Below are 23514 nucleotides of genomic sequence, written 5' to 3'. Positions count from 1 at the left end.
AGTGGGGGAAGGAATGATAAGGAACCACATCATCTGGGTGTGTGCACAGAGTAAGATTTGATCAGAAAATTGATTGCTGATCGGTATGGACAGTCTTCTCCTGTTGTGGATATGAAAGTCATCAACTTGATGACAAGGTCTAGGAACCGAATCAGGCCATTCAACCAATCAACGAGCACTGCTTTTAATCATGGATGACATGTTACTCATCTCCATTCTCCTGCCTTCTTGCTATAACTTGTTGATCCCCTTACTAATCAAGAGCCTATCCAACTCTGTCTTAAATACACACAATGAAATTATCTCTATGGCCCTCTGCAGCAATGCATTCCACAGATGCTCTGACTGAAGAAATTCCTCCTTATCTCAGTCCTAAAGGCTTGTCTCTTCATTTGGGTCTGTGGTTCTAGTTTCAGGTCCTAGTCATAGAGTTATATGGCATGAAAGCGGACCCTTCAGACCAACTCACTCACGTCAACCAGTTATCCTGAACTGCTGTAGCCCCATTTGCCAGCATTTGGCCCTTATCATTCGAAACCCTTCTTATTCATGTACCCATCCAGATGTCTTAAATTTTGTGCCTCCAGCACTTCCTCTGGCAGCTCATTCTGTGTACACACCACCCTTTGCATGAAAAAGTTGCCCCTCAGGTCCCTTTAAAATCTTTCCCCTTTCACTTTAAACCAAGCCCTCTAATTTTGGACCTAGGAAAAAGACCAGATCTATTTACCGTATCCATGCCCCTCATGATTTTATAAACCTCTTTTAGGTCTCCCCTCAGCCTCTGAAGCTCCAGAGAAAAAAAGCCCCAGCCTATTCAGCCTCTCCCTATAGCTCCAAGCCTCCAATCATGGCAACATCTTTTATGAACACTTTCAAGTTTAATAACATCTTTCCTATAGTAGGAAGACCAGAATTGAATGCAGTATTCTAAAAGTGGCCTAACCAGTGTCCTGTACAGCCTGAATGTGACATCCCAACTCCAAAACTCAATGCGTTAACCAATGAAGGCAAAAGTGCCATCACAGTGGCTCAGGCAGCATCCATGGAGAGAGAACAATCTAATATTTCGAACAAAGAACAATACAGCACAGGAACAGGCCCTTCAGCCCTCCAAACCTGCACCAATACATTTTTCCTGTCTTCATTTTCAAGATCTATACCCCTCTATTCCCTTCCTATCTGTGTATTCTCCAGGTCCTTCTTGAATGCTGCTGTGTCTGCTTGCACCACCACCACCTCTGGCAATGTGTTCCAGGCACTGACCACCCTTTGTGTGAAAAACTTATCTCGCATATCGCTTTTATACCCCAGAGTTCTGAAGGAGCGAGCTAGAGATTATAGAAGCATGGATGGTGTTCATTCAGGAATCACTGGAGTCAGGGAGGGTCCGAGAGGATTGGAAAATGGCTATGGTAAATAGATGAGGTCTTTTTCCTAGGTTAGAAGAGAGGGAGATAGAAGATCGGAAATTATAGGTTGGTTAGCCTGACCTCAGTTATTGGTAAGATTTTAGATTCAGCCACATAGGATAAGATTGCAGAGTACTTCAAAGTGCTCAGTAAATTAGGGCTGAGTCAGTTCAGCTTTGTCCAGAGGTAGTCATGCCTAACATATCTGTTAGTAATTTTTTAGGAGGTAACAAACAAGGAGTGCCAATGGACGTGATTTATTTGGATTTCCAGAAGACCTTTGACAAGATGCTGCACAGGAAACTGTTAAATAAGACAAGAGTCAATTGTTTTAGGGACAAGTTACTGGCACAGATAGAGGATTGACTGACTGGCAAGCATAGAGTGGGTATAAAGGGATATTTTTCAGGATGGCAACCTATAACTAGTGAAGTTCCACAGGAGTCCATGTTGAGACCACAACTATTAACATTATATCTTATCAGTCTGGACAAAGGAACTAAGGGCATTGATGCTAAATTCGCAAATGACACATAGATGGAAAGACAGTTCATGTTGAAGAGGCTGGAAGGCTGCAAAAGGACTTGGACAGGCTAAGAGAGTTGGCAAAGCAGAAGCAGATGGCATACAGTGTGGGGAAAGGTGAGGTTATGCACTTTGGTAGGAAGAATAGAGGCGTAGACTATTGTCTAAGTGGGGAAAAGCTTCAGAAATCTGAAGCACAAAGAGACTGTTCAGAATTTTCTTAAGGTTAACATAGAATCTTACAGCACAGAGACAGCTCCTTCAGCCCAAACCGGTCCATGCCAAACAAGAAAATGTCCATCCACGCGAGCCCCATTTCCCTGCATTTGGCCCATTTTCTTTTAAACCTTTCCTATCCATGTATTTGTCCAAATGTCTTTTAAATGTTATTAATGTACACACCTCAATCACTTCTACTGGCAGCTGATTCCATATGTATACAATCCTTTGTTTAAAAATGGTTGCCCCTCAGGTTCCTATTTATTCTTTCCACTCTAAAACCTTGCATCAGTTTAAGGTTACCACAATTCTCTCCTCTTGTTCCTTCTCTGCTGCTCCTCCAGTCACTGATTGACATTGGCCAGATTTCTGTAACGGACTCTGACGTCTCCGTTTTAGATCTATGCTGCTGTCAAATTCACGACTACTGCATCTGAGCTGGAGCCATTGGCCTGGGGACTTGAGGGTTCCATACCTCCTGTTCCTCATGGCACTTCTTCAGGCTCGTGGGCCTAACCGCAGTCCCGGAGCCACGGCTCAACCTGAGAGTCTGGGCTGGGGGAGTTAACTCCGAGCTTGCTCCTGGCTTGCAGTGAGATCCGGGCAAGGGTGAAGCCATGTCTGGCTCATCCTGGTGTTGCTGCTACTGCCTCTGGAGGCTTCCTCTTTTATTTGCCCCTCTCCAGGCTTTAGAGGGAAAATAACACGTCCAAAAGCAAAAAGAAGAAAAGAAATAAAAAGAGAAAGAAAGCAGATGGGATCGGATGAGCACCAGGCTCAGCCCTGCTACTCTGCAACCATCTTGGAATTGACATGAGGCACTATGGGCCATCAACGGCAGTAGAATTGTACTCCATCACAATCTGCGACCTCGTGGCCCAGCATATCCACCGTTCAACCATTTCAATCAAATTGGGGGATCACCCCTAGTTCAATGGACTGTCCAGGAGGGTATGCCAGTACCAGCACCAGGCATACCTAACAACAAAGTGTCAAGCTGGTGAAGCTACCAAACAAGACTACCTGTGTGCAAAGCAGCATAAGGAGCAAATGATAACAGAGCTAAGTGATCTGACAATCAACGGATTAGATGTAAGCTTTGCAGTCCTGCTACATCCTGTCTGGAATGGTTGTAGACATTCCAACAACTCACAGAGGAGGAGTCTCCACAAATATCCCATCCTGAATGATAGAAAAGCCCAATACCACCATGCAAAAGACAAGGCAGAAGAATTCACAGCGATCTGCAGCCAGAGTTGCCAAGTGGATGATCTATCACTGCCTCCTCCAGTGATCCCAAGCAATGCACTTACCAATCTTCAGTCAATTCAATTCACAGGATGTCAAGGAATGGTTGGAGGTACTAGTTACTGTAAATACTATGGGCCCTGACACCATTCCGGCAATAGTACCGAAGATTTGTGCTCCAGAACAAGCCACTCCCTTAGCCAAGCTCTTCCAATACATGTACAACACTGTCAACTATCTGGCAATTTGGAATATTGCCCACATATGCCCAGTACACTAAAAGCAGGACAAATTCAACAAATTGAGATAAAAGTGAAAATCCTTGACGTGAAGGCTGCATTTGATCAAGTGTGGCATCAAGGACCCCTAGCAAAACTGGAATCGATGGGTGTCGGGGTGCAAACATTCTGCAGCTTGAAGTTATACCTGGCACATTGGAAGATGGTTGTAGTTGTTGGAAATCCATCGTCTTCACTCCAGATGTTTCTGCATGAGTTCCTCAGTGTAGTGTCCCAGGCCCTGGTGTCTTCAGCTGCTTTATCAACAGCCATTCCTCCATCACAAGATTGGAAGTGGGGATGTTAGCTGATGATTGCACAATACAGCAAAATTTGCAACACCTCAGATACTGAAGCATTCCATTTCAAATGTAACAAGCCAATTTCCAGGCTTGGGCTGATAAGTGCCAATTATATTTGTACCATACAAATGCCAGGCTATGACCATCACCCTAAAGAAACAATCTAACCACTGCCCCTTGACATTCAATGATGCTGCCATCAGCGAATCCCCCACTATCATTGTCCTTAGATTGCCATTGACTAGAAACTCAAGTGGACCCACCACACAAACCTAATGACTTCAAGAGCAGGTCAGAAGCTAGGAATACTGCAGTGAGTAACCCACCTACTGACTCCCCAAAGCCTGGCAATTATCAACAAGACACAAGTCAGGAGTGTGATAGAATACTCCCTACTTGCCTGGATGGGTGCAGCTCCAACAACACTCAAGAAGGCTGACACCATTCAGACCAAAGCAACCTGCTTGATTGGCACATCCACAAAAACTCACTCCTCCACCACTGATATTGAGTAGCAACCATATGCCTCTGTTTTTCTAAATGCAAGTGGTCATGGATTTGAAAAAAGTGCAAGGAACCTTGGTGAATTTCTGCGTTGCATCTTAAAGGTGGCGCACACTGCTTCTGAGCACTGATGGTGGAGGGAATGGATGTTTGTGGGTTTGGTGCCAAGCAAGATGGTTGCTTTGACTTGGATATGACTCTGTATTTTGAATTTTAGTTTCTATATGTTTTCTCAGTTACAACCATAATGTCTCCACTGGATGCTTTCCCCTCGTTACATCTTCTCTCACCACAGAAATGATTCTGTTTACAATCAGCAATGCCACTCCACTCCCATGGCTCTTTTCTTCATCCCTTTTGGTATGTTTAGTTCCCAGTCCTGACCATCCTGCAGCTACCCCTCTGGCTACTGTATCATATTTTCCAGTTTGAATCTGTGCCTGCAACACATTTAATTTGTTCCTTACACTGCATGCATTTGTACAAAAAAACTCTAATTTTGGCTGTACACTCTCTCCTGTCCTTCAGCATCTTTTTATTATTTCCACTCCTGTCTTATTCAATACATGTTTTATAGTTCTACCTTGTTCATTAAACTGGCATTGCTTTTTCATTCTTTTAACTTTGACCTTTTCACATGGCTGACCTAATGCTCTGCTTCCCAACCCCCTGCCATACTAACTTAAGCCCTCCCGAGTAGCACTAGCAAACCTCTCCTCAAACATGTTGGTGACCCTCCAGTTAAGGTGCAACCTGTCCTTTTTGTACAGGTCCAACCTGCCTTGGAAGAGATCCCTATGATCCAGATATCTGAATTCCTTCCTCTTACACCAGCTCTTTAGCCACGTGTTCAGTTGTACTATCTTCCTTTTTTGGCCTCACCAGCATGTGACACACAGAGTAATCCCAAGATTAGAACCCTAGAAGTTCTGCTTTTTAACTTTCTGCCTAACAACTTAAATTCCTTTTGCAGGGCCTTATCACTCTTCCTACCTATGTTGTTAGTTCCAATATGGGTCATGTTTTCTGGCTGTTCACCCTCCCCTTTCCGAATGTTCTGTACCGACTTGGAGACATCCTTGACCCTGGCACCAAGGAGGCAATACACCATTCTGGAGACTAACTTGCAATCACAGAAATACTTCTCTGTGCTCCTGACTATAGGGTCACCAGCCATCACTGTTCACCCGCACTTTGATCCTCCCTGCTGTGCAACAGATTCAGTTGTAGTGCAATTGTTATGGCTACTGCTTTTGCCATTCCATTCCCCATCCCAACATTAGCCAAAATGGTTTACAGAGGAACGTTAATTATCCGAAGGACATGGGCAGGGAGTATATCGTTCAATTAATCAAATGCCTGATATCCGATTGCCAGATAACGTAGTTAGCCAAGGTCAGGACCTTGTGATCTTGTTCGGATAATCCAAAATTCGGTTAATCAAATGCCGGATAATCAATGTTTCTCTTTACTTGTTTGAAAGGGAAATAGAACTTAGAACGGTACAGCGCAGTACAGGCCCTTTGGCCCTCGATGTTGCATCACCCTGTGGAATCAATCTGAAACCTATCTATCCTACACTATTCTGTTTTCATCCACATGTTTATCCAATGACCATTTAAATACCCTTAAAGTTAGCGTGTCTACTACTGTTGCGGGCAGGGTGTTCACACCCCTACTACTCTCTGAGTAAAGAAACTACCTCTGACATCTGTCCTATATCCATCACCCCTCAATTTAAAGCTATGTCTCTTTATGCTAGCCGTCACCATCTGAGGAAAAAGTCTCTCACTCTTCACCCTGTTTAACCCTCTGATTATCTTGTATGTCTCAATTAAGTCACTTCTCAACTTTCTTCTCTCTAATGAAAACAGCCTCAGGTCCCTCAGCCTTTCCTTAGAAGACCTTCCCTCCATATCAGGCAACATTCTAGTAAATCATCTCTAAACCCTTTCTAAAGCTTCCACATCCTAGGTGGGTTTCCTCCCACAGTCCAAAGATGTGCAGGTTAGGTGAATTGGCCATGCTAAATTGCCTGTAGTGTTAGGTGCATTAGTCAGGGGTGAATGTACGGGAAGGTCGGTGTGGATTTGTTGGGCCAAAGAGTCTGTTGCTGCACTTCAGGGAATCTAATCAAAAATATCCTTCCTATAAAGCAGTGACCAGAACTGTACGTAATACTCCAAGTGCGGCCACGCTAGAGTTTGTACAGCTGCAGCATGACCTCGTGGCTCTGAAACTCATTCCCTCTAACAATAAAAGCTAGCACACCATATGCCGCCTTAACAACTCTATCAACCTGGGTGGCAACTTTCCAGTTTCTATGTACATGGACACCAATATCTCCACTCATCTACACTACTAAGAATCTTACCATTGGCCCAGTACCCTTTATTCCTGTTCTCCTTCCAAAGTGAATCACCTCACACTTTTCCACATTAAACTCCATTTGCGACCTCTGCAGCTTATCTAGTAAGTCTTAGTCTTAGTTCGGTGGTAGGCAAAGTAATGGAAAGGGTACTGAGGGATAGGATTTATGAGTATCTGGAAAGACATTGCTTGATTAGGGACAGCCAGCACGGATTTGTGAGGGGTAGGTCTTGCCTGACAAGTCTTATTGAATTCTTTGAGGAGGTGACCAAGTATGTGGATGAGGGTAGAGCAGTGGATGTAGTGTACATGGACTTTAGTAAGGCATTTGATAAGGTTCCCCATGGTAGGCTTATGCGGAAAGTCAGGAGGCATGGGATAGTGGGAAGTTTGGCCAGTTGGATAGAGAACTGGCTAACCGGTCGAAGTCAGAGAGTGGTGGTAGATGGTAAATATTCAGCCTGGAGCCCAGTTACAAGTGGAGTTCTGCAGGGATCAGTTCTGGGTCCTCAGCTTTTTATTAATGACTTGGAAGAGGGAGTCGAAGGGTGGGTCAGTAAATTTGCAGACGATACGAAGATTGGAGTTGTGGATAGTGAGGAGGGCTGTTGGCTGCAAAGGAACTTAGATATGATGCAGAGCTGGGCTGAGGAGTGGCAGATGGAGTTCAACGCTGTCAAGTGTGAGGTTGACCATTTTGGAAGGACAAATACGAATGCGGAATGCAAGGTTAACGGTAGGGTTCTTAATAAGGTAGAGGAGCAGAGGGATCTTGGGGCGTATGTTCATAGATCTTTGAAAGTTGCCACTCAGGTGGATAGAGCTTGTAAGAAGACCTATGGTGTATTAGTGTTCATTAGCAGAGGGATTGAATTCAAGAGTCGTGAGGTGATGTTGCCACTATATAGGACCTTGGTAAGGCCAGATTTGGAGTACTGTGTGCAGTTCTGGTCGCCTCATTTTAGGAAAGATGTGGAAGCTTTGGAGAGGGTGCAGAGGAGATTTACCAGGATGTTACCTGGAATGGAGAATAGGTCGTATGGTGGCACAGTGGTTAGCACTGCTGCCTCACAGCGCCAGAGACCCAGGTTCAATTCCCGCCTCAGGCGACTGACTGTGTGGAGTTTGCACATTCTCCCCGTGTCTGCGTGGGTTTCCTCCGGGTGCTCCGGTTTCCTCCCACAGTCCAAAGATGTGCAGGGCAGGTGAATTGGCCATGCTAAATTGTCCGTAGCGTTAGGTAAGGGGTAGATGTATGGGTGGGTTGCGCTTCGGCGGGGCGGTGTGGACTTGTTGGGCCGAAGGGCCTGTTTCCACACTGTAAGTAATCTAATCTAATCTAGAGAAAAAAAAATTCTGAATGTGTAGGAGGATAGGTTGAGAGTGCTAGGCCTTTTCTCATTGGAACGGCGAAGGATGAGGGGTGACTTGATAGAGGTTTATAAGATGATCAGGGGAATAGATAGAGTAGACAGTCAGAGACTTTTTCCCCGGGTACAGCAGAGTGTTACAAGGGGACATAAATTTAAGGTGAAGGGTGGAAGGTATGGGGGGGGATGTCAGGGGTAGGTTCTTTACCCAGAGAGTGATGGGGGCATGGAATGCACTGCCTGTAGGAGTGGCAGTGCCAGAATCATTGGTGACCTTTAAGCGGCAATTGGATAGGTACATGGATAGGTGCTTAAGCTAGGACAAATGTTCGGCACAACATCGTGGGCCAAAGGGCCTGTTCTGTGCTGTATTGTTCTATGTCCTTGTGTAACTTGCAACATCCTTCAGCTCCTTGCAACATCTACAACTCCATCAACCTTAGTATCATCAGCAAATTTACTGACCCATCCATCTAGACAGTCATTTATAAAAATGACAAACCGTATTGGCCGCAAAACAGATTCTTGCAATACACCACTAGTAATGAACTCCAGGATGAACATTTCCCATCAACCACCACCTCTGTCTTCTTTCAGCTAGCCAATTTCTGATCCAAACCACTAAATCACCCTCAATCCCATGCCTCTTTATTTTGTGCAATAGCCTACCGTGGGGAACCTTATCAAATGCCTACATGAAATCCTCATACATCACATCAACCGCTTTACCCCCTTCCATCTGTTTGGTTACCATCTCAAACTCAATAAGATTTGTGAGGAACAATCTACTCTTCACAAAACCGTGTTGACTATCCTTAATCAACTTATTCCCCTCTAGATCTATCCTCTAAATCCTATCTCTTATAACCTTTTCCAACACTTTGCCCACAACCGAAGTAAGGCTCCCTGGTCTATAATTACCAAGGTTGTCTTTACTCCCCTTCTTGAACAAGGGGACGACATTTGCTATCCTCCAGTCTTCTGGCACTATTCCTGTAGACAATGACGATATAAAGATCAAAGCCAAAGGCTCTGCAATCGCCTCCCTGGATTCCCTTTCCATCACTAAAGTAAATATAACCGAATTGTGGTCACTTTCACCAAAGTGTTCACCTACCTCCAAATCTAACACCTGGTGAGGTTCTTCACCCAGTACCAAATCCAGGTTGGCCTTGCCCTTTATTGGCTTGTCTACATACTGTGTCAGGAAACCATCCTGCACACATCGGACAAAAACTGATTCACCTAAAGTACTCGAACTATAGTATTTTCAGTCAATATTTGGAAAACTAAAGACCCTCATAACAACTACTCTGTTACTCTTGCTCTTATCCAGGATTATCTTTGCTATCCTTTCCTCTACATATCTGGAACTATTTGGAGGCCTATAGAAAGCTCTCAACAGGATGACCTTTCCCTTCCTGTTTCTAACCTCAGCCCATTCTACCTCATAGACGAGTCCTCAAACGTCCTTTCTGCCACCGTAATAGCCACCGGGACCTCCTGCATTGACTGCCTGCCCCACCTGCCTCAACTTTGGGAATGGCCATGTCTTTGAAGTTCCTATTTGTGACACTTACCGGCACCTACATGCTTCTATCTGTCCATGCGGTCTGAGAGAGGTGCAGGTAAATACATTGGTTGAGGGTCCATCGGAAAACTCTAATAAATTAGTCAGACATAATTTCCATTCTATGAAGCCATGTTGACTCTGCTTGACTAGATAAAAACAATGACCTCAGATGCTGGAAACCAGATTCTGGATTAGTGGTGCTGGAAGAGCACAGCAGTTCAGGCAGCATCCGAGGAGCAGTAAAATCGACGTTTTGGGCAAAAGCCCTTCATCAGGAAGGTGGAAAGGGGCGGGGAGGGAAATATATCCCTGGTGGTGGGGTCTGTTTGGAGGTGGCGGAAATGTCGGCGGATGATTTGGTTTATGCGAAGGTTGGTAGAGTGGAAGGTGAGCACCAGGGGTGTTCTGTCCTTGTTACGGTTGGAGGGGTGGTCGGAGGTGCGGGATGTGGGCGAGATGCATTGGAGGGCATCTTTAACCATGTGGGAAGGGAAATTGCGGTCTCTAAAGAAGGAAGCCATCTGGTGTGTTCTGTGGTGGAACTGGTCCTCCTGGGAGCAGATATGGCGGAGGCGGCGGAATTGGGAATATGGGATGGCATTTTTGCAAGAGGAAGGGTGGGAAGAGGTGTAATCCAGGTAGCTGTGGGAGTCGGTGGGTTTGTAAAAAATGTCAGTGTCAAGTCGGTCATCATTAATGGAGATGGAGAGGTCCAGGAAGGGGAGGGAAGTGTCAGAGATGGTCCAGATAAATTTAAGGTCAGGGTGGAATGTGTGGGTAAAGTTGATGAATTGCTCAACCTCCTCACGGGAGCACGAGGTGGCGCCAATGCAGTCATCAATATAGCGGAGGAAGAGGTGGGGAGTGGTGCCGGTGTAATTACGGAAGATCAACTGCTCTACGTAGCCAACAAAGAGACAGGCATAGCTGGGGCCCATACGTGTGCCCATGGCTACCCCTTTGGTCTGGAGGAAGTGGGAGGATTTGAAGGCAAAATTGTTAAGGGTGAGGACCAGTTCGGCCAAACGAATGAGAGTGTCGGTGAAAGGGTACTGTTAGGGACGTCGGGAGAGGAAAACACGGACCGTAAAAAAGACAGAACCCCCCCTGGTGCTCACCTTCCACCCTACCAACCTTCGCATAAACCAAATCATCCGCTGATATTTCCGCCACCTCCAAACAGACCCCACTACCAGGGATATATTTCCCTCCCCACCCCTTTCCGCCTTCCACAAAGACCGTTCCCTCCATGACTACCTGGTCAGGTCCATGCCCCCCCCCCCCCCCCCCCCCCCAACAACCCACCCTCCCATCTTGGCACCTTCCCCTGCCACCGCAGGAACTGCAAAACCTGCGCCCACACCTCCTCCCTCCCCTCCATCCAAGGCCCTAAAGGAGCCTTCCACATCCATCAAAGTTTTACCTGCACATCCACTAATATCATTTATTGTATCTGTTGCTCCCGATGCAATAGACAATAGACAATAGACAATAGATGCAGGAGTAGGCCATTCTGCCCTTCGAGACTGCACCGCCATTCAATATGATCATGGCTGATCATTCCTAATCAGTATCCTATGCGGTCTCATCTACGTTGGGGAGACTGGATGCCTCCTAGCAGAGCGCTTTAGGGAACATCTCCGGGACACCTGCACCAATCAACCACACCGCCCTGTGGCCCAACATTTCAACTCTCCCTCCCATTCTGCCTAGGACATGGAGGTCCTGGGCCTCCTTCACCGCTGCTCCCTCACCACCAAATGCCTGGAGGAAGAACGCCTAATCTTCCGCCTCTGCTTGACTAGATGTCAATCACACTTTCTGGCAAGTCATTAGATATGTATACTTCGAAGTGATGTTGCATCAATGCCAAATTCATAATTTTTTCCCCCCACAGTTGAGTATTTCTGTTGGTAAGCATTTAGTTTGCTTGAAAAGTAATTGATTGGCTGTTCAATTCTCATTTTGTCCTACTATAATAATGTTGCACCAACACTAACATTACTAGCATCACAGTCATTTTAAATGGCTTCGTGCAATTTGATGCTGCTAAAACCAGTGCAGAACTGCTGTTTTGCTTTGTTAGGTACTTAATTTGTGCCACTGTGGGGTAAGACAATGCCCCAGTGGTTTTAACGCTAGACTACTAATCCAGAGACCCAGATAATGTTCTGGGGACTCATGTTCAAATTTCACCATAGAAGATGGTGGAGTTTGAATTTAAATGATAAGGAATCATGATCATGAATCGATTATTTGGTGGGGGTGGGGGGGGAAGAAATCTGGGTCACTGATGTTCTTTCGGGAAGGAAACTGCTGTGTTTACCTGGTCTGGCCTACATATGACTCCAGTTTGATTGACTCTCAACTACCCTCGGAGAAATTAGGGTTGGACAATAAATACTAGCCTGGTCAGTGACACCTGCATCCTGCAAATTCTACCATTGATACAGTTTCTTTCTTATTCTGCAAAATTTTAATTCATAAGCTTACGGAACAAGCTCATAAGCATTGAATATTGCTCTTTTAGCAGCTTCATAGTCTGTGGGTTGTTCTTCTGACAAACTAGTATACACATTCGTACCTACTAAGAATCTCCATGTAATGTTAAGGTCAAAACATCTTTTGATCGTTTGGTTTTCACAACTGTCATCAAATGAGGTGAAATATTTTTCATCTCTACCCTCTCTAAATTTAGGCACTAAATACAGATTTCAAACCTCTCATTGAGATCAGAATGATCCGGTGAGTTTTTGATTCCTTCTTTCTTTCTTTACTCTAAGCTTTTCTCTACCGGAGTAATGTTTTCTGATTAACAGTTTATTTGAAGTTGAAACTATTTTTGTTGCATTATCATTTCTTTTTCTTTTTCCCTTCCTCCCTATTTAGTGTCATAGTCATAGAGGTATACAGCACAGAAACAGTCCCTTCAGTCCACCTTTTCCATGCTGACCAGATATCCTTACCTAATCTAGTCCCATTTGCCAGCACTTGGCCCATATCCCTCTAAACCCTTCCTATTCATATACCCATCTAGATGCCTTTTCAATGCTGTAATTGTGCCAGCCTCCATCACTTCTTCTGGCAGCTCATTCCATACACGCACCACCCTCTGCATGAAAAAGCTATCCCTTAGGTCCCGTTTATATCTTTCCCCTCAGACCTGAAACCTATGCCCTCTTGTTCTGGAACCTTCAATTTATCCATCAACACTTTAATTTTAACCTTAGTCAAAATTTTCAATTAATCTGCTGTTACGCCTTCCACTCCCAGAAATGTCTTGGTAACATCAAAGTCATTTTTACATTTCAACTCGTGTCTATGGTTATTACATCTCTGTACTCGTTTTTTGAAAATCCACAGACTTCTGTTAAATTGAACAGGTGGCAATTCCATAAAGATCTCCCACTTTGTTATAACCAAAACAGAAGTTGCTGGAAAAGCTTAGCGGGTCTGGCAGCATCTGTGAAGAAATCAGAGTTCACGTTTCAGGTTCAGTGACCCTTCCACTTTGTTATTCTAAGCTTCTGGTATTAAAAGTCAGATCCCAGAATGAAACTGGCTTAGTAGACTACAAGTTTTATTTTTGCAATTTGTTTCCTAATGTGCTCAGTCACTGAAAATATTCACAAGAGGCTACCGATGTACTTTTAACAAAAGAACATCAAAATTTATTACACATAAAGGGAAAAAAATGGACTTCTTTGCACTATGTGGGAACTATTTCAAATCGGCTAATTCCAAATAACTGAAATAAAATTCAGCCTTTCTACCCTTGCAATGATCTTACAGATTCACAAACCTCCGTGAAGAGTCACCCTGTTTCCACTTTAAAAGTTTCTTGTTCAGTTGGCACAACTGTAATTGGTTTCTTTCTGGTAAACGTCTTCAACCTTGATGCTATCTTCTTTAGTTAATATCTCTTCGTGAGACCTTTAAACAAGCTGCTAACACAGCTGATTTCCTCCTTCAACATATACTTCTTAAACTCGAGCATCTAACTGTTCTGCAGGATGTCTTCATTTCTGAGCCTTAAAGCCTAATTTTTGTGAAGCTTTTATTTTGTGACCTTCTAAGCCAATCAGGGCTTATCTTCTGTCTAATTCTTTTGGAGACTGCTAAGTAGCATTGCTGATATTATAGACTTTTTCCTCTCTGGATGGTCTGCTTCTCTCTCTGAATAAAATAACTGTGGTCACTAACCTGGATGGCTTTCTCTTTCTAAAATAAGTTTTTAACGTTTCTCTCTTTCTGTGTGACAAGATACCTTAACTGTTATCCTGTTTTCTCTGCCTGTTTTATGAAGCACTGAAGTGTTCACATTGGGATTTTTTTCCAAGCTACGTTTTAAATATGTGCAAACATATTTCCAGGCAACCTGCTACCACTGAGAACTTAGAATGAAACTAAAACTAAATTCTCCCTTCTAACCTGCACAGTATAGATACAAATCAAACATAAAGATATATATTGTTCTTGCCATCTTCTAGAATCCAAGTTTCCAAATAATAATTACATTTTGTGAACCTTCATAATACGGCATAAAGCTGTTAATTATTGAGCTTTAGCTCTGAACTGGACTCTTCATTTGACCCTGAGGGCAGATGATGTGGAACATCAAAAGTAAAAGTGCACATTTTAAGTTTGTAGCATTTTCACTGTTTGAATACTAAATAGCAGTTTGTATTTTGAAGTTGATGATACACATATCTAGAAACAGGTCTAAAATTACAATAATGTTGTCATAATCAACAAGGAAAAAATACAGATATTGTGCTACTTTTGAATTATTGTTTTACTGCTTTCTGTTTTATTTCTCAGGCCTCTCATGGTGGTAAAATCTCAGTACCACAGTCTGTAATATTTGTGACAACTCGATTTGCAGTTCTGACTGGAGCAGGGTGGAGTCTGTGCCGATCACTCATTTACCTTTTCAGAACATACTCTTTCTTGAATTTATTGTTCCTGTGTTATCCGTAAGTTGCAGTTATTGAAATTTTTCAAAAAAGTAATCACGTTAACTATAACCGAACAAAACCAAGCATTCATATAGTATTTGCTGTGAAATTTAGAAGAATGAGAGATTAACTGATAGAAACATATAAGAATCTGAGGGGCCTTGACTGAGTGAATGCTAAAAGATTTTCTTCTTGTAGGTGAGTCTAAAACCAGGCGGCACCATTTAAAAATAACATCTCACATTTAAGCCAGCAGTGAGGAGAAATTCTTTCCCCTGAGGATTGAGAGATTATGGAATTCTCTTCCCAAATGATAGAGGCAGGGTCATTGAATATATTTAAGGCACAGTCAATAGATTCCTCACTAGGCAGGGCTGTAGAGGGTTACAAGGTTTTTAGATTAGATTAGATTAGATTACAGTGTGGAAACAGGCCCTTCGGCCCAACAAGTCCACACCGACCCGCCGAAGCGCAAACCAGCCATACCCCTACATTTACCCCTTACCTAACACTACGGACAATTTAGCATGGCCAATTCACCTGACCTGCACATCTTTGGACTGTGGGAGGAAACCAGAGCACCCGAAGGAAACCGGGGGAATGTGCAAACTCCGCACAGTCAGTCGCCTGAGGTGGGAAATGAACCCGGGTCTCTGGCACTGTGAGGCAGCAGTGCTAACCACTGTGCCACCGTGCCGCCCACAGTAGCCAGGAAGGAGCGGAAGAATGGTCTTAGGAGAGCTAGAAAGGGGCATGAAAAAGCCTTGGAGGGTAGGAAAACCCCAAGGCATTCTACACTTACCTGAGAAACAGTGTGAGAGTAGGGCTGATCAAGGATTAATAAATTCTTTGCTTCGGTATTCACTAATGAGAGGGATGGCATTTGTGAGGACAGCATGAAACAGGCTGATATGCTTGAACATTTAATGTTAAGAAGGAGAATGTGCTAGAAATTTTGAAAAATAGGATAAATAAGTCCCCTGGGCCAGATGGGATATACCCAAGGTTACTACGGGAGCCCAAAAGGGAAGAGATCACTGTCCATTGGAGTAGTACCAGATGACTGGAAGATGGCAAATGTTATTCCCTTGTTCAAGAAAGGGAATAGGGATAATCCTGGGAATTACAGACCAGTCAGTCTTACGTCAGTGGTGGGCCAATTTTTGGAGAGGATTCTGAAAGACCGGATTTATGATTTTTTTTAGAAAAGCATAGCTTGATTAGAGATAGTCGGTGTGGCTTTGAGAGAGGTAGGTCATGCCTCACAAACCTTATTGAATTCTTTTAGGATGTGACAAAACACATTGATGAAGGTAGTGCAGTTATTTGACGTATATGGATTTTAGCAAGGCGTTTGATAAAAAAGAAGGAAAGTAGGAGAATTAGCAGTATTGGTTAAGGAGTGCATTGCAGTGCTGGAGAAAGAGGATGTCTCAGGATTGAGTCTATTTGGCTAGAATTAAGGAATAAAAAGGATACAATTACATTGGTGTTGTCTATAGAACACCAGCTAGTGAAAATGACATACAGGAACAAATCTGTGAGGATATTATCGAGAAATGGCAACTTTATAAAATAGCTTTAATAGGGAACTTGGATAACCCAAATATAGACTGGGATACTGATAGTGCAAAGGGCGACAAAAGGTAAATATTTCTAAATTGCATTTAGGAGGGTTTCCACAGCTGTAAGTGTCCAGTTCTAAAAGGAAGGAAGCATTGTTGGACCTAGTCCTTGGAATTAAGGTGGGCTAAGTGGATCAAATGTCACTGCGGGAACACTTAGGAGACAGTGATCATTGTGTCATAAGACAGGATCATTCAGATTGGTGGTGAAGAATGACACCCAACAATCCAGAGTGAGAAAAATCAAGTGGTGGTGAACTGACTTCAGTGGGGTAAGAAGAGGGTTAGGTGACATTGACTGGAAGAAAAGCTTGGTGGGAAAAGCAGTAAGTGAACAATGCTCTACCTTAAGAGCATATGGTTCAAGTTGAAGCATATTCCCTCAAGTGGGAAAGGTAGGACAAACAAATCCAGTGTTTCCTAGGTGTCAAAGGAGAAATAAATTAACATTAAAAAGAAAAAGAATGCTTGTGACTGGTGGAAGACAGAAAATAGAGTTGACAACCAAAAAAAAACACCAAAGTTTAAAGAGGATGTGAGAAAAGAAATAAGAGAAGCAAAGAGGAATTATGAGAAAAGACTAGCAGCTAACATAAAGATAAACCCTAAAGCCTTCTATAGTCCATGAAATAATAATTGGTTGAAGGAGGATGACGGCTGATTAGAGACCTAAAATAAGATTTACACATGGAGAATAATGTTAAATGCATCTATCTTAACAAAAGAAGAGGATGCTACCCGGGCCACGAATGAAAGAAGAGGAAACTGTCACTAAAAGCTTCTAAATTAATAAAGAACTAGAGTTGGATAGACTGTTGATGCTTAAGGCACCAAGACCAGATGAGATCATAAAAGGATTTTGAAGGAAGTGAGGTAGAAAGTGCAGAAGCACTGCTTTCCCTTGCCTCAGTGAGGTGCCAGAAGACTGGAAAATTGAAAACAATACAGCCTTGTTCAAGAAAGGTTGTAAGGATAATCCCACCAATTACAGACCAGTCAGGTTAACTTTGGTGGTGGAAGCTTCTGGAAACAGTTCATAAGATCGAGGGGCAGAATTAGGCCATTTGGCCCATTGAGTCTGTTCAGCCAATCATGGCTGATATGCTCCTCACGGCCATTTTCCTGCCTTCTTCCTATAACTCTTCAACCCATTACTGAATTAAAAACTCCTCCTCAAATTTATTCACTGTCCAAGCAACCATCGCACTTTGAGGTAGCAAATTTCACAGATTTACAATCCTTTGAGAGGAGAACTTCTCAAATCTGTTTTAAATTTGCTACCCTTATCCTAAGACTATGACCTCTCATCCTAGAATGCCCCACAAGAGGGAGCTTTCACTCCATGTCTATTTTATCCATACCTTTTATCATCATCTGTTCATGTCACATTACAGGTGACCACCATTGTACTATACACACATACAGATACTCCTACACACACACACACACACACACACACACACCACGACTCCTTTACACACAGACGTGCACACAGGCACCCACACACACCCTTACAGACACACACATTCACAGACTTAAGACACTCTGCACTCACTACACTCACACACACACTTTCTCACACACACACTTTCTCACACTCACAACCCCCAACCCAGACAGACACACGCTCACACAGACAGACAAAGACCCACATACACACACATATTTTGTGGGGTGAATTTGTACTTGCAGGATGACTTTGTACTTTGTTCAAAAACTGCATGAATTCATGTAAAACTCCTTTATCTCACTCTTTAGATTAGAATCAATCTAAACATCATGGCATAGACAGAGAACACAGGGGGCTAACACCTTCAACATATTGTCTAGCTATCACCATTGTTAACAGCTAACCTGAGAATGCAACGTTTTAAAAAAAGGTTTTGTGATTTACACATGAAAGAAGTGAAACTATCACGGTATTCTAACAGATGAAAGGCTTAACAGATAATCAATTTTTCAATGTATAATTTCAGTTACATCACACTGTAAATTTTTGCTATAAATTCTGTTAGGATTGAGCCTTCCACTACCACCTGATGAAGGAGCAACGCTCTGAAAGCTAGTGTGCTTCCAGTTAAGCCTGTTGGACTATAACCTGGTGTTGTGTGATTTTTAATTTTTATCATCTTGCATGCCTCAATTTGATCTCCCCTTATTCTTCTAAATTGCAGAGTGTATAGGCCTAAACTGTCCAATCTTTCTTCATATGTGAAACCCCTCATCTCTGGGATCAATCTAGTGAAACTCCTCTGAACTATCCCCAATACCACTATATCTTTGTTCAAATAAGGAGACCAAAACTGTGCACAATACTCCAGGTGCAGTCTCACCTGGAGTTATTTTAGATATAATTATTAGTCTCAAGAAAAATGTGAGTTGATCAGGAAGAAACAGCATAGATTTGTAAAGACGAAATTGTGTTTAATTATGTTGCTGGAGTCTTTGAAGAACTAACAGGCTCCATAAGGGTAATAGTGTTAATGTGGTTTGCATGGATTTCCAGAAGGCGTTTGAAACAGTGCCTCACAATAGATTTGTGAGGAAAGTTATAGCTCACACTATAATGTAGCCATGTAGATACAAAGTTGTGATTGCATTAGGAGGGGTACTGCAAGATTATTGCCTGGGCTGGAGTAGTTTAGCTATGAGACTGAATGAGTTTAGGTTGTCTTCTTTAGAGCAGAGAACGTTGAAGAAAGTTTGACTGGGGTGTATAAGATTATGAGGGGCATGGAGACAGTAAATAGAAAGCAGCTGTTCCCCTTAGTTAAAGGATCAATAACAAAAGGGCATAATTTAAAGGTGAAAGGTCGGCAGTTTATAACAGATTTGAGGAAAAAGTGTATTCACCAAGAATATGGTGGGAACCTGGAATGCAATGACTAGGAGGGTAATTGAGACTTGAAACCTTACAACATTTAAAAAACATTTGAATGAGCACTTGAAATATCATACCATTCAAGGCTATGGACCAAGTACTGGAAATTGGGACCAGTGTAGGTTTAGAGTACAGGATGTTCTGATATAAAGCGACAGTTGTTCCTCTGTAACCGCACGCTATGGAAAACAGCTACAGAAAATCGCGCTTTCAAAGATCGCTATAGAAAATCACTATATCTGTAGAGTTAGAAGGTTTGCGTTATCCACAGTGTCCACAATTCGTCAGTCACATTATAGCCAACTCACATTGACGAAATGCACATTTTACCAGAACGACCTGTAGTTTTTGTCGGTGTAGACTTGATGGGACGAAAGGTATCTTCCGTCCTATATGATTCTATGAAAATTGGCCATGATGGGAAACAAAGTATGGGTAAATGGATATTTTCTGGGCTGGAGGAAGGTTTGGAGTAGCGTTACCTCAACCTTTCCTGATATTTATTAATGATCTGGATCTCTGTGTACAGTGGACAGTTTCAAAGTTACAGATGACATGAAATTTAGGTGAACTGTGAGGAGTACCGTGTCGAACAACAAAAGGATATTGACACGTTGGTGAAGTAAATCGATAGGTGGCAGATGAGGTTCAGTGCAGAGAAATGTGAGGTCCTAGAAACATAGATTTGTACAGCACAAAAACAGACCCTTCGGTCCAATTCATCCATGCCAACCACATATCCTAAATTAATCTAGTTCTACTTGCCAGGATTTAGCCTGCATTCCTCTAAACCCTTCCTATTCATATACCCATCCAGATGCCTTTTCAACGCTGTAATTGTACCAGTCTCCATCACTTCCTCAGGCAGCTTATTCCATACACACACCACCCTCTGTGTGAAAAAAGTTGACTCTCTTTTATATCTTTCCCCTCTCATCTTAAACCTACGCCTCTAGTTTTGGACTTCACCCATCCTGGGAAAAATCTTTGCTGTTCAACCTCTCCATTCCCCGTCATGATTTTGTAGACCTCTATAAGGTCACTCCTCAAATTCCAACACTCCAGGGAAAATAGCCGCAGACTTTTCAGCGTCTCCCTCTAGCACAAACCCTCCGGTCCCAGCAACATCCTTGTAAATCTTTCCTGCATCCCTTCTAGTTTAACAGCATCTTCCCTATAGCAGGGAGACCAGACTTGAATACAGTATTCCAAAGGTGGACTAACCAATGTCCTGTAAATTCGCAACATGTATGCTCACTGCACTGACCAATAAAGTTAATGCACGTTTACAGAAATAATAATAAAAAACAGTATAAAATAGGGGGTACAATTCCAAAATGCTGCAGGAGCTGAGTCCTGAGTGTTTGTATGTATATGCACAGATCATTAAGGATGACAGGAGTGGTGGGGAGGTCAGTTAATAAAGCGTACAGTGTCCTCACCTTTAAAGTACAAATGAATGTTGAATTTTTACAAGACACTCGTTAGACCTCAGGCTGGAATATTGTTTACAGTTGTGACATTATATTATAGTAAGGATGTGCACCTGTTGGAGAGAGTGTAGAAGCGATTTACAAGACTGGTTTCCAGAATAAGAAATTTCAGTGAAGGTAGATTGAAAAAGTCGATTACTTTTCTTGGAGAGAAGAATGAGCGAACATGTGATTGAGGTTTTGAAAATCATGAATGGACTTGATAGAGTAGGTAAGGAGAAGTTGTTCCTGTGCATAAAAGAAACAAATGAGAGAGGGCATAGATTTAAAATGATGTTCATAGAAATGAGAATGATGTGAAAAAAATCATTTCACATGGCAAATGGATAAGGCATGGAATGCAATACCTAGAAATATGGTGGAAGCAGACTTAATTGAGGTACTTGAGAGCCAGGACTGATTGTTGGATTTGAAATAATGCGCAAAGGTCTGCGGTAAAAGCAGGAAATTGGCCTGAGGTAATAATGTTTATTTGAATAGCTGGTGCAGAAATGATGGCCAGTTGGCTTCCTTCTGTGCCATAACATTTCTGAGAGTCTGTATCAGAGGTAGACAGGGAAGTGGAGTTAAGGCCACAATCAGGTTTACCATGAACTTATTAAATATATAACACCTTGAAGGTAGATACTGCTAAAGAACATTTTCAAACAAAATAACCTGATGAATTAATCGAAGCGTTATTAATTTCTTGTTTAAAATTTATGAAACTTCTAAAATGTAAGCAGTAGAATGTAGTAATTAAAAGTAATATAATTTAGAATTATAGATGTTTACAAAACAGGAGGATATTTGGCCCATCATGTCTGTATTGGTCATCAAAGAACCAGTTGCATTAATCCTATTTTCCAACTTAAGTCCCATACCCCTGAAGGCTATGGCAATGCAAGCGAATATCTAAATGCTGCTTAAATGTTACAAGAGTTTCTGACCCAGCGACCATTTTGGGCAGAATTCCAAGCTCCCATCACTCTGAGTGAAAATATTTCACCCTGAATCCCTTCAGCTTCTTACTTTAAATCTAAATCCTTTGGTTACTGACTCTTCTAATAATGGAAAACATGCCTTCCTACCCAACCTATCTATGCCCTTAAGTATGTTATACACCTCTAACTGGCTCCTTCACAACCTTCACCGCTCCAAGGAAAATAGCCTCAAACCTATCCAATCTTTCTTATTAGCTCAGACCGGGAGAAAGTGAGGACTGCAGATGCTGGAGATCAGAGCTGAAAAATGTGTTACTGGAAAAGTGCAGCAGGTCAGGCAGCATCCAAGGAGCAGGAGAATCGATATTTTGGGCATAAGCTTCGGGCATAAGTCGATTCTCCTGCTCCTTGGATGCTGCCTGACCTGCTGCGCTTTTCCAGCAACACATTTTTCAGCTCTTAGCTCAGACTCTCTAGCCAGATAGCATCACGGCCAAACTCTTTTGCACCCTCTAGTGTACTCAGCCTTTCTATAATGTGGTCACCAGAACTGTGCGCCATACTTAAGTTATAGCCATCGTGTCATACAGCACAGAAAGAAACTCTTCGGTCCAACTCGTCCATGCTGGCTAAGTTTTCCAAAATAAACTAGTCCCACTTGCCTGCGTTTAGCCCTTCCTATTCATGGACCTATCCAAATGTCTTTTAAATGTTGTACCTGTACTTGCATTCCCCTCAGGTCCATTTTAAATCTTTCTCCTCTCACCTTAAAAATATCTCCTGTAGTTTTGAACTCACCCTCCAAGGAAGAGAGCTTTGCTATTCACCTTATCTTTGCCCTGATGATTTTATAAACCTCTACAGGATCACCTCAACCTCCGACTCGCGAGTGAAAAAGTCCCAGCCTATCCTTATAATTCAAACCCTCCAGTCCCGGCAACACCCTGGTCAATCTCTGAACCCTCTCCAATTTAGTAATATCCTTCCTATAGCAGGGTGACCAGAATTATACATGCTACTCCAAAAATGGCCTCACCAATAACCTGTCCATCTGTTATACTAGATGACTGGAGCAATGAAGGCAAGTGTGCTAAGTGACTTCTTAATAAGACCATAAGACATAGGAGCAGAAATTAGGCCATTTGGCCTATCAAATCTTCTCTGCCATTCAGTCATGGCTGACAGGCTTTTCAATCCCATTTTCTCACTTTCTCCCCGTAACCTTTGATCCTCTTGGCAATCAAGAACTTATCTGTCTCAGTTTTAAATGTACTCAGTGACCTGGCCTCCACAGCCTTCTGTGGCAATAAATTCCATAGATTCACCGCTGCCCGGGTAAAGAAGTTTCTCCTTCTCTCTGTTCTAAAAGGTCTTCACTTTACTCTGAGGCTGTGTCTCTTGAGTCCTCATCTCTCCTGCTAGTGGAAACAACTTCCCAACATCCGCTTTGTCCAGGCAGTTCAGTATTCTGTAAGTTTCAATCAGATTACTCCTCATTTTTCTAAACTTCATCAAGTATAGTCCCAGAGTCCTTAAACATTCTTCATATGTTAAGCCTTTCATTCCTGGGAGATGCTTCGTTCCAGAGATATGGGGCCCAACATTGCTCGCAGTACTCTAAATGTAGTGTGACCAGAGCCTTATATAGCCTCAGAAGTACATCCCTGCTTTTGTATTCTCAAGATGAATGACAACATTGTATTTGCCTTCCTAATTACTGAGTCATAGAGATGTACACCATGGAAACAGACCCTTCTGTCCGACCCGTCCACGCCGACCAGATATCCCAACCCAATCTAGTCCCATCTGCCAGCACCGGCCCATATTCCTCCA

At 42.8% G+C, this 23514-nt stretch overlaps 1 protein-coding gene across 5 annotated transcripts in view; it reads left to right on the top strand.

Annotated features, from left to right (window-relative positions):
- tmem39b (transmembrane protein 39B) overlaps positions 1–23514 on the top strand; it is a 77667-nt gene that overhangs the window by 17618 nt on the left and 36535 nt on the right. For all 5 annotated transcript variants that reach the window (XM_072547878.1, XM_072547877.1, XM_072547882.1 and 2 more), the window contains one exon: positions 14623–14777. In XM_072547878.1, coding sequence (XP_072403979.1) covers positions 14623–14777 — 155 coding nt within the window. The remainder of the gene's footprint in view (positions 1–14622; positions 14778–23514) is intronic.

This window comes from Chiloscyllium punctatum, chromosome 27 (genome assembly GCF_047496795.1).
Source record: "Chiloscyllium punctatum isolate Juve2018m chromosome 27, sChiPun1.3, whole genome shotgun sequence".
Classification (NCBI taxonomy): Eukaryota; Metazoa; Chordata; class Chondrichthyes; order Orectolobiformes; family Hemiscylliidae; genus Chiloscyllium; species Chiloscyllium punctatum.
This window is presented reverse-complemented; position numbering and strand designations above follow the sequence as displayed.